At 42.1% G+C, this 12,308-nt stretch overlaps 1 protein-coding gene across 4 annotated transcripts in view; it reads right to left on the reverse strand.

Annotated features, from left to right (window-relative positions):
* Positions 1-1,165: 1,165 nt before the first annotated feature.
* The window catches only part of EPHA7 (EPH receptor A7), a 259,070-nt gene continuing 247,927 nt past the window's right edge, over positions 1,166-12,308 (reverse strand). For all 4 annotated transcript variants that reach the window (XM_061623356.1, XM_061623354.1, XM_061623357.1 and 1 more), the window contains exons 16-17: positions 7,837-7,992; positions 1,166-3,983 (exon numbers count right to left, since the gene is read on the reverse strand). In XM_061623356.1, the coding sequence (XP_061479340.1) occupies positions 3,869-3,983; positions 7,837-7,992 (271 nt within the window). In that variant the 3' untranslated portion in view covers positions 1,166-3,868. The remainder of the gene's footprint in view (positions 3,984-7,836; positions 7,993-12,308) is intronic.

The following is a 12,308-nucleotide window of genomic DNA, read 5'->3' on the forward strand; positions in this document are numbered from 1 at the left end:
CCTACCTCACAGGATTGGTGTGAGGATACAATGGGTCAAAAGAGAACCTTGTAAGCCATCCTGAGCTCCTTGGGAAGAAGGGTGGGATAAAAAATATAATAAAAAATCTGATTGGTTGGTGAATATGCAGCTGTTAGGCAGAATTTTCAGTCTTAAATAAGGTACCCAAAACAGCTATGTGCTTTCTTCCATAGCTAGAGATGCATGTACAAAAGTTTGTTTCTGTGAGTCCATGGCCCTAAGTATTCCAAGTAAGCATGTTTAGCTTCGGGCAATAAATCTGTAGAATGTTAGTTTGTTATATTGCCTTATAGAGCAATCCATCTTGTTGGAGGCTGGCGGAAGTGGAGCTGGCAGAGGCCGAGCTGGTGGAAGGGGTTGCCACATCCAGCTGCCCCTCAAAAGCTTCTTGGAGGGGAGGATGCTGGCTGTGCCAACAGGACACAATGGAAGGAAACAAAATACATGTTTCCTTCCACCACCCTTTTTCCCGGCATTCCAGCAGCTGGGACGGAGGGCAGTGGGAGAGAGCTGAATGGGACCTGGATATACTTGTAGTGTAAGCTCCCCCCCTCAGCCCACTTTTTTTCAAGCCTTTTGCCGGCTTCCCTTACGCTGGGCTGGGCTTCTCCAGAAGACATCTGGCTGAGCCACAATAAGGGATTTACGCCTGGATATAGCATGTCTCCACCACTCCCTCGACACACCCCTTTTTCAGGCCTTTTGCTGGCTTCCCTTATGCTGAGCTGGGCTTCTCTGGAAGATCTCTGGCTGAGCCAGGATGAAGGATGTATGCCAGCATGGCCCAGCTGAGCCAGAACCTAGCCAGCTCAGCCGGGGGTCTGCCATATCCAGCTCCCCTCAGCCCAGGGTAAACAGCAGTTGGATTGCACCCGTAAGGAATGTTTGCACTTTTACAAATTAGGAGAGAAATCATCTTTGAACATAAAGATGACAATTTCTATTGAATACATAATTTAATCTGAAATTAACAAATTCACCTATAATTTTTATGCTTCCAAATATCATGGGGGAATTTTGCTTCCCCCATTTGATTATAAAGTGTTGGATTGCTATAGACAGACAATGAAAAATAACCCTTATGCACACTGTTATATTTCCAAAAATATATTTACAGTCTATTACAAAGATTACAAATGGAAGTGTCTATGTAATGGGATTATGTTAATCCAATTTTTTTGTTTTGTTTGTCTGTTTTTTTACAGGTTTCTTTAACAAAGGGGAAAAGGAGAAAAAATAGTATAATCAAAGGTTTTTTTAACCAAACAAATAAATAAAATGACAAATATAACACTATACAGTGAACTTAAAGGAGAAATATGAGGGGAGGGGAGGGGCAAATGATCTATTTGAGTTTTCTGTAGCTATCTTTGGTCCTAAATGTGGGAAAACACATTATGTAGTACTGAAAAACATTTTCTTTTTTGTGATGCTCTGTAAGTAAAATAGAAAAATATAGTGCATTTTCAATGTATTCCGAGCTCACCGCACACAAATGTGTGTACAAAACAAGACAGTATAAATAAAATGTACAAGTTTTACAAAGGAACATTTACAGGGTTATATTTTTTGTGTGGATGCCCACATTATCAAATAAGACTTAATGTATGACTGATCCCTGGGATCTTTCTCTATGAAAACCATCGGGAGCAGCCCAGTTCTCTTTGGAAGTACAGCTATTCACTGCTGGGGTAGCTCATGATTTTCATGATATTTCTGACAGCATTTATCACCTGTTTTGTATATATTCCTGCAACACACTTTGTTATTGCTTATGGTAGTTCGACATTTCATTCAACTCAAGTACACATATATTAAATTAAAACTGGTATTTTTTCCTAAAAAAAGAGTTCTTTCACTCAACAGGTACCATTCATTCAGAAGTCTTGAATGACTGTATGTATGTATAGAGCAGCTTGTAAAAAAAAACTTGAAATTTTTTGAACTGCCTCTTGCCTTACACTCACTGGTTCTAATAGAAAATCTCAAGGCACCATCTGATAGGAACATCTCCAGTGCAAGCCTCACAGCTGTTGTTCACCTCCAATTCATTTTATTAGGGCTTACACTAGAGGAGTGCAATCCAGAGAAAGTTAGTTGCACTCAGGTCCCATTGAAATCACTGGGACTTCATAGCATAATTAGGCTGCAATTCTTTACATGCTTACCTGGGAGAAAGGTATACTAGAATCTTACTCCCAAGTAGACATCATAGGATTACGCCATTAAGCTCTCAAATCGCATTAATTTCAGTAAATCTTAAGTGTGTCTAACTTCCTCTGACTGGAATGGACTATGTCCCAAGAGTGCAATCCAGAGAAAGTTAGATTTGCACCTGGATCATATGTTACTGGTGGTGGCAAAGGAGTACATTATCTCCACTGGCAAATCACATACAAAATAGGCGAAGATGTTCTGACAATGAATGCAATCCTTTGCATCTCAAAAAGGGGATGGAAAATTGTGAGAACTGGTTGCAGGCCAAATCAGGCTTCAACCTGCGCCTTCGTACACAAGGTATCTGTATAATGGAGGAGATGTCGTGTAAGATAATTTGCACACCCACTCTTCCACCAGAATGTGGTAACATATGATCTGGGATTAAGTCTCAACAGAAATCAGTAAAATTTAAGCTCAGTTAAATGCTACGGTCCAATTAGCTTCAGAGGGATGTAGGTATGCCTTGTGTTCTCTGGATTGCACCCCCAGATGTTTATTTTTGCAGGAGGGACTACATTCAACTTAATTTCATATGAACCATATGTCAGTTATTTTTCCTAGACCATCTAATGTGGAATATTGAAGAAGAAGAAAAAAAAAAACACAACAACAACAAACCCCAGTGTGCTCTGATTAAAAGGCTAGGCAACACTACAGTACTGTACCTTTTTTTTGACATATCTACTATCAATTATTCAGTGAAAGGGGTTTAAACAAGTTTAAAGTTGCAGAGTTGTACAGCTTATATTTATCCCAGGCAGTTTACTAAAGTCATCTTTCAAACCTTTTCTTTAAAAGTGCCTAAGCTCTTTAAGGGAATATTATTGCTAGGTTCTCTATTCTATTCATTTCCTGTTTAAAGAGACCATGTGACTCATCATACAAAATTATTTTCAAAAATATCGCAACTCTTGGCAATGCCTTTTTCTTCCTGATTTCCTGCCAATTAGCAAACCACTGTAATGTGGTGTGGAATTAACAGACTGAAGTAAACTTCATAAAGCAAACCCTACCCCAATTCCATTTCACCCCACTCAGTGACCAGATACATGTTTCTCAGTTGCACCTCTTGTGTCTGTAGAAATTCATATAATCTTTCAATAGTCCCCAGTGTAATGTTTCATCTACTTAGCACTAAGAAGGTCCAAAGATATAAATGTTACATTAAAAGAAGGTCTATATGAAGAAGAAACACAACTGATTTCTTTTTTTAAAAAAAGCTTGAAATGAAAGGTTTAAGGAAAATATTTCGACTTTAGCAATAATATCATGATTTTTATCTGACAAATATATTCTTTCTTTCTTTTTTTTAAAATCCCTTATGTACACTTTAAAAAGTCAATTAGATAAAAAGGAGGTTAGAGAGTTCAAGGTGTTTATAGGTGTTTCAGGTAGTACTTTGTTTATTGTCACTGCTATCGTTGCTGCCATCAGTGGATCCATTTCCCCTTTTAAAGTAACTTTCTGGTGGCACTTAGGAGTTCAAGTCTGTAGGTGCTTGTGGGCTTTCTGTGGTCTGCAGGAAGGACCCAGAAAAATAATGTGTCTTCTAGCAGCACTTCATGTAGACTGAAGCCGGCACTGTTCTCTCAAGTCTGTCACCTCCCACGTAAGGGAGAAATGTTTATCACACTTGGATGCCAGTGCCATGCAAATGTAACATTTGTGCTCTCATAGTCTGAATGCTGCTCATGATTTTCTTTTGATGGCCAACCAACGTGATGCCTAAGCTCATAATATCGCTGAAGGGGAAAAAAAGAGAAAGATTCAACATTAGGCATCCAATGGACAGTGTATGGGGTCAGAAAATAAACAGCAACACAATTTTCAGAAATAAATGACATTTTGTGCACCTGAGATGTCAGTATGGGCTCATTATATAAATTTATATTAATTTATTTATTTATATACCACTTAATCATAGTATATAAGTAGAGAATAATGTCAAATTCTGAGTCAGGTCCCTAAGGCAGTATCATAAGCCAGTACTGTCTTCCATGATATCCAGAACCCTTTATATATCAGGGCCAGGGTGGCTAACCTGTGGTCCTTCAGTTGTTTTTAGGGATCTCAATAGTTTCTAGCTTTTCCTTATTTTTAAACCATGTTTTAATATTTTCAGCAATTTGTGTGAACTGGTAGTGTTGGTGTATCTGTATTTACCCTGCCCTTCCTCCCAGTAGGAGTCCAGGGCGGCAAACAAAAGCACTAAAAACACTTTAAAACTTGATAAAAACAGACTTAAAAATATATTAAAACAAAACTTATTTTAAAACAATTTTTTAAAAGCTTTAAAACCATTTTTTAAAAGAAGTTTAAAAACATATTAAAAAGCACTTCCAACACAGACTCAGACTGGGATAAAGTCTCTACTTAAAAGGCTTGTTAGAGGAAGGTCTTCAGTAGGCGCCAAAAAGGTAATAGAGATGGCAACTGTCTAATATTTAAGGGAAGGGAATTCCAAAGGGCAGGTGCCACTACACTAAAGGTGTTGTGCAGAATGGATCTCTTGATAAGATTGTATCTGCAGGAGGCCCTCGCCTGCAGAGCGCAGTGATCAACTGGGTATATAAAGGTAAGATGGTCTTTCAGGTTTCCTGGTCCAAATTATATAGGGCTTTGTACACCAAAACTAGAACCTTGAACTTAATCCGGTAGCTAATAGATAGCCAGTGCAATTCTTTCAGCAGTGGGGTGACATGGTGGTGATACCCTGCCCCAGTGAGCAGTCTCGCCTTTGCATTTTGCACCAGCTGCAGCTTCCGGATGAACTTCAAGGATTGCCTCACATATAGCACATTACAGTAATCCAGCCTGCAGATTATCAGTGCATGGACAACAGTGGTCAGGCTCTCCAGGTCCAGAAATGGCCACAGGTGTCTTACCAGCCAAAGCTAGTAAAAGACACACCTGGCCAGTGAGGTCACTTGGGCCTCTAGCAACAAAGATAGATCCAGGAGCATGCCCAGATTATGTACCTGCTCTTTTGGAGGGAGTATGACCCCATCCAAAGCAGGGAACTGACCAATTATGCAAACTCGGGAACCACCAACCCACAGTGTCTCTATCTTGCTAGGATTCAGACTCAGTTTACTGGCCCTCATCCAACCCACCATCAAGTCCAGGCACTGGTCCATGGCTTACATGGCCTCTCCCAATTCAGATGTTACAGAGAAATAGAGCTGGGTATTGTCAGAGTACTGCTGACACCTACCCCCAAATCTCCTAAAGACCACTCCCAAGGGCTTCATATATAGGCTAAACGGCATGGGGAACAATATGGTACCCTGCAGCACCCCACAGCACAACTGCCAGGGGGCCAAAAGACAATCACCCACTGCTATTCTCTGAAAACAACCCTGGAGATAGGATCAGAACCACTGTAAAATAGTGCCTCCAATACCCATCTCATCAAGTAGGCCCAAAAGGATACCATGGTGAATGGTATCAAAAGCTACTGAGAGATCAAGTAAGAATAACAGGGTCATACTCCCCCTTTCCTTCTCCCAATTAAGGTCATTCATCAGGAGACCAAGGATGATTCAGGCCAATAACCAGGCCTGAACCCAGACTGGAATGAGTCAAGATAATCTGTTTCATTGAAGAGTACTTGCAATTGCTGTGCCACAACCCTCTCAATCACCTTCCCCTAAGAAGCGGATATTTGCAACTGGGTGGCAGTTGTCGCAAACCAATGGGTCCAGGGTGGGCTTTGTCAGGAGCTGTCAGATCCCCGCCTCTTATCAGGGCCACTGGAACCACTCCCTCCCACAACAATGTGTTGACCACACCCTAGATCTACTCAGTCAAACTCCCTCAGCAAGCTTTAATAAGCCAAGAAGGGCAAGAGTCAAGAGGACACGTTGCTGGCTGCATTGTCACAAGCACCTTGACCACGTCATCAAACCACATCAACTGAAACCGTTCCCAAGAAGTTGCAGCACACGTTGCACTGAACCTTTCAGTGGGGACTACAGTAGATGCAGATGGAGCATCAAGATTGCTATGGAGGCGAGCAACTTTACCCTCAAAGTGCCTTGCAAACAATTCACAGTGGGCCTCTGAAGGGTCTAAAACTCCATTTCCTGGAGTTGATGTCAACAGACCCCTGACAATACAGAAAAGCTTCACTGGATGGCTACTTGAGGATGCAATGGTAGCAGAGAAGTGGGCCTTCTTCGTTGCCCTCACTGCCGCACAGTAGACATGGTTATGATGTTTTACTCATGCCCAATCAGCCTCACAGCACATCTTTCGCCGTGTATGCTCTAGCCATCACCAAGCCTGTTTCATTGCCATTAGCTCACTAGTGTACCAAGGTGCAAACTGGGCTCCCCAATACTGGAGATGATGCTCGGGAGCAACTGTGTCAAGAGCCCAATGCACCTTGCTGTTCCACAGCGTGACAAGGGCTTCAACAGGATTACCTGCTCTATCTACTGGGAACTCCCCCAGGGTATTCACGAATCCGGTGGACTCCATTAATCTCCAGGGAGGATGACCTTAATCTGCCTACTACCCCTGCAGGGGAGGATCGGAGACGTAAGTCTAAACTTCATCATGAAGTGGTCTGACCATGACAATGGGGTGACATCCATCCCCCCATCTCCAGACCACTTCTTCCTCCATCTTCAGTAAAAGCTAAGTTGACGGTGTGCCCTGCCCTATGTGTTGGGCTGGTGAATACTTGAGACAGCCCCATGGTCATCATGGAGGCCATGAAGTCCCGAGCCGGAACACTAGAAGCAGCCTCAGCATGGACATTGAAATCACCCAGCACTATCGTTCTGGGCTCCTGCAATACCATAACTGAGATGGCCTCCACCAGCTCGGGCAGAGAAGCTGCCGGGCAGCAGGGTGGATGGTACACCAGCAGTAACCCCAGTGTACTGTCTCCTTGGCCCTACACGAGGTGCAGGCCCTCAAAGCCAGCTCCAAGACAGAGTGGTTTCTTGGTGACAGAGATAGAAGTTCTGTAGACCACAGCAACCCCTCCCCCCCATCCCTGCAGCCTGTGCTGGTGTTGCACCGAATATCCAGGTGGGCAAAGCTGGGTCAGATCAACTCCTCTCAGCTCACCCACTCAGGTCTCGTAATGCACACCAAATCGGCACCTTCATCCACAATCTAATCATGGATGACAGTGGTCTTATTGTGTACCGATCTGGCATTAAACAACACCATACACAGGCCAGTTGGCACAGCAGATGAGCAACAAGGAACCCATCTATGAGAGGAGTGGCAGCAAGGAACAAGACGTAGACTTCCTTGCCCTCATCTTCTATGGTAGTTCACCACCTCCCCATTGCTATACCTCCCTCTAAACATGATTACTGAAATTGGGATGGTACCACCCATGTTCCTCCTTACTAAGACTCCTCCTAAACACCTGATATGGACCCAACAAAAGCCTACCAACAAAATCTACCTGAACCAGTTATCCCAGTAGGTAGTTGGTAGGCAAAGGAACTGCTCCCCCTCCCATACTATGATAGCTTGAGCCACTGTGAGAACCGTAAGATAATACATTTAAAAGATCAGGATGATAGACATTATAATCAGCATGAAAATCAAAGGTGCACAGAGTTCACTTACTCAATAGTCATCCTGGCTACTGTCTCAAGATTATTGTAACCTGCAGCTGAAAAATTATCCTTATATCTTTCCATCTTGATGGCTTGCAACCATTCTCCTACAGAGCAAAATGTAGTGAAATCAGGGGTGTTCTGGTCCAGAAGAGGGCTGATTGGTCTAGGTTGGAAGGGAAACACAAAGTTATTACATTTTTAGAGAAATTACAACACTAGAGAGCATTTATATTGCCTGATACAAAAAGGAACTAATAATCTCCAATTGAGTTAAGGGCACAGCAATCACCTAAAGGTTTCTCAATATTCTTCAGCTCCAAGAACAGTAACATACCCCCCTTTTTTATTAGTACATTGCTTTAAACAAGGAAAGGGTTCAGGAGTATTGCTATTTAGCAGGAGTATCATTGTTTCTTATAAGAATGCTATGTCTTATAGATGCAGACTGAGCTTGGCTCTATACAAATTCACATAAGAGACAAGACTTGCTCCATACATCTTGTGATCAAATGAAGATTAGTTAACGGAAGAAAAGACATGGAGAAATGTGGTGTCTATCATCTGACTTCTGGCACTAGGTATAATTAAGGGGCAGCTAAAAAGCTTCTTGGAAGACTGATTTCTTTTCTTGTCCTTTAGAAAGAGGTATCTCAAAAAGCAGATACCAAGTAATGTGTTGTTTTTTCCCCCATGACAGTCACTCATTTTAGCTTCACAGCCTATGCTGATCATTATTTGCATAACCAAAATCAGTGCAGGGAATATCACAGTCCCTGTGTGACTTGTGTGAGCCCACCTGACACAGTGAAAACCTTTCTGAAATGACACTTAAACTCTAGGTCTAGAGCAGTGGTTCTTGGGGCTGGTTTAGTGTGAGTCTAGAGCTACTTGCATCCCCATTAAATTTGCATGGTTCACATGACATTGCAGGCAAAGAGAAGGTAGCACATAGTTTTTCCTGTTAAATCTGCATTAAACCAATCAGGATAATGCGCTAAGTGAAGGAAAAACCGTCTTTGCTTCTCAGCGTTAATCCATGTAGATACTTTGCTTCATGGTTTTTTGCTGGGTGTGTGGATCCTTGCTTTCAGATACTCCCCTTTTTCCACCCACTAAACTCTCCATGAGTTCCATTTTGCTTCCGGCAGCTTAACAAGTAGGGTTGCCATATTGCCCAGTTAGCTGAGTTTTACTCAGATTCTTTGCATGCCACCCGGCGCCCGGTTAACCCCTTAGTTGGCCCGGATTCTCAGCTTTAATTTAAAAAAAAAAGTTTCTAGGTGGTCCGGTTCTCGAGATATACATAAAAACGTCAGCCGCCCCCGACTGTTAAATCTTTCTTTAAACAGTACTGTACAGCACTTCGTAGCTTTAACCCCACCCATTCAGGATTGCAGCCAATCAGTGAAGCCAGGGTTGTGTTTCAGTTTGAGGCAGTGTCTAAGAAACCTCACTGCAATGCCAGAAAATGGTGATTTCCCCCATTTATCTGAAAATCTCATAAATTGGGTAAGCATATACATTTCAGGGTTTTTTCCTCTTGTGTGCAGGAGTCAGATCCTGGGCAGTGTTTTGAAAACCTTCCCAATACTTGCTTTTGTAAAAGCAATGCCAATCCCATATGCCCAGAGTAAATCCCACTGAATTCAATAGGACTTACTTTTGAGTAGACATGGTTATGAATGTGCTGAAAATCAATGGGACTTTGGAGTGAATGTAAAAAAGAATTGTATTTGTGTTCTAACTCTTTCTGTCCCCCCCCCCCGGTCCTATTTTAAAGCAAGTAGGCAGGGCTTACTTAGGTATTACAGTTTTTATTCTGTAGGAAACTAATACTGATTTTTCTGCAATGACCAACTGGTTTGACAATAAACTACTATATGAGCTGTATGTATTTATACATCTGCAGTGTGTGCGTGTGCGTGTATGGAGTCTTTCCAACAACCCTGTGAGGTAGGGTTAGAAACCAAGGCAGCTCACAACAAGAAATAAAGCCATTTAAAACCCAATAACCATAAAAACAAGTATAAACAGTTGCAAAACGGCGTAAAGTGGCAGGATTCAGAATTTTGGGTTGTGTGAATGAAGTTGCTTATCACTTGAGGTTGCATTTCTGTCCCTGTGTACTGAATACACTGGGACTTGCTTCTGAATAAATAAACCTAGGATTACATTATAAATATCTTTACAGTTTGTGTAAATAAATATATTTGATAGTCATGCTTATATAAATATTTCTTCATTTATCATATTTTTGGTTTCTGGTTAGGAATCCTGACTGGTTGTGAGATGCTTCGTTTTCTGCCTTACTCATAGGAATCTTGTTGTGGTTGGTATTGTATTACATTTAGGAAAGTGTTACTGCCTTTTGTGTTGTTGTTTTTCCTATTTGCTTTTCACTTATCTTTAACCTCACTCCGTTACAGCCATAGAAGCAACAGCATAAGAACATAAGAACATAAGAAGAGCCTGCTGGATCAGGCCAGTGGCCCATCTAGTCCAGCATCCTGTTCTCACAGTGGCCAACCAAGTGCCTGGGGGAAGCCCACAAGCAGGACCCGAGTGCAAGAACACTCTCCCCTCCTGAGGCTTCCAGCAACTGGTTTTCAGAAGCATGCTGCCTCTGACTAGGGTGGCAGAGCACAGCCATCATGGCTAGTAGCCATTGATAGCCCTGTCCTCCATGAATTTGTCTAATCTTCTTTTAAAGCCATCCAAGCTGGTGGCCATTACTGCATCTTGTGGGAGCAAATTCCATAGTTTAATTATGCGCTGAGTAAAGAAGTACTTCCTTTTGTCTGTCCTGAATCTTCCAACATTCAGCTTCTTTGAATGTCCATGAGTTCTAGTATTATGAGAGAGGGAGAAGAACTTTTCTCTATCCACTTTCTCAATGCCATGCATAATTTTATACACTTCTATCATGTCTCCTCTGACCCGCCTTTTCTCTAAACTAAAAAGCCCCAAATGCTGCAACCTTTCCTCGTAAGGGAGTCGCTCCATCCCCTTGATCATTCTGGTTGCCCTCTTCTGAACCTTTTCCAACTCTATAATATCCTTTTTGAGATGAGGCGACCAGAACTGTACACAGTATTCCGAATGCGGCCGCACCATAGATTTATACAACGGCATTAAGATATCGGCTGTTTTATTTTCAATACCTTTCCTAATTATCGCTAGCATGGAATTTGTGTTTTTCACAGCTGCCGCACACTGGGTCGACATTTTCATCGTGCTGTCCACTACAACCCCGAGGTCTCTCTCCTGGTCGGTCACCGCCAGTTCAGACCCCATGAGCGTATATGTGAAATTAAGATTTTTTGCTCCAATATGCATAATTTTACACTTGTTTATATTGAATTGCATTTGCCATTTTTCTGCCCATTCACTCAGTTTGGAGAGGTCTTTTTGGAGCTCTTCGCAATCCCTTTTTGTTTTAACAACCCTGAACAATTTAGTGTCGTCAGCAAACTTGGCCACTTCACTGCTCACTCCTAATTCTAGGTCATTAATGAACAAGTTGAAAAGTACAGGTCCCAATACCGATCCTTGAGGGACTCCACTTTCTACAGCCCTCCATTGGGAGAACTGTCCGTTTATTCCTACTCTCTGCTTTCTGCTTCTTAACCAATTCCTTATCCACAAGAGGACCTCTCCTCTTATTCCATGACTGCTAAGCTTCCTCAGAAGCCTTTGGTGAGGTACCTTGTCAAACGCTTTTTGAAAGTCTAAGTACACTATGTCCACTGCATCACCTCTATCTATATGCTTGTTGACACTCTCAAAGAATTCTAATAGGTTACTGAGACAGGACATTCCCTTGCAGAAGCCATGCTGGCTCTGCTTCAACAAGGCTTGTTCTTCTATGTGCTTAGTTAATCTAGCTTTAATAATACTTTCTACCAGTTTTCCAGGGACAGAAGTTAAGCTAACTGGCCTGTAATTTCCGGGATCCCCTCTGGATCCCTTTTTGAAGATTGGTGTTACATTTGCCACTTTCCAGTCCTCAGGCACGGAGGAGGACCCCAGGGACAAGTTACATATTTTAGTTAGCAGATCAGCAATTTCACCTTTGAGTTCTTTCAGAACTCTCGGGTGGATGCCATCCGGGCCCGGTGATTTGTCAGTTTTTATATTGTCCATTAAGCTTAGAACTTCCTCTCTCGTTACCACTATTTGTCTCAGTTCCTCAGAATCCCTTCCTGCAAATGTTAGTTCAGGTTCAGGGATCTGCCCTATATCTTCCACTGTGAAGACAGATGCAAAGAATTCATTTAGCTTCTCTGCAATCTCCTTATCGTTCTTTAGTACACCTTTGACTCCCTTATCATCCAAGGGTCCAATCGTCTCCCTAGATGGTCTCCTGCTTTGAATGTATTTATAGAATTTTTTGTTGTTGGTTTTTATGTTCTTAGCAATGTGCTCCTCAAATTCTTTTTTAGCATCCCTTATTGTCTTCTTGCATTTCTTTTGCCAGAG

Source organism: Rhineura floridana, chromosome 4 (genome assembly GCF_030035675.1).
Source record: "Rhineura floridana isolate rRhiFlo1 chromosome 4, rRhiFlo1.hap2, whole genome shotgun sequence".
Classification (NCBI taxonomy): domain Eukaryota; kingdom Metazoa; phylum Chordata; class Lepidosauria; order Squamata; family Rhineuridae; genus Rhineura; species Rhineura floridana.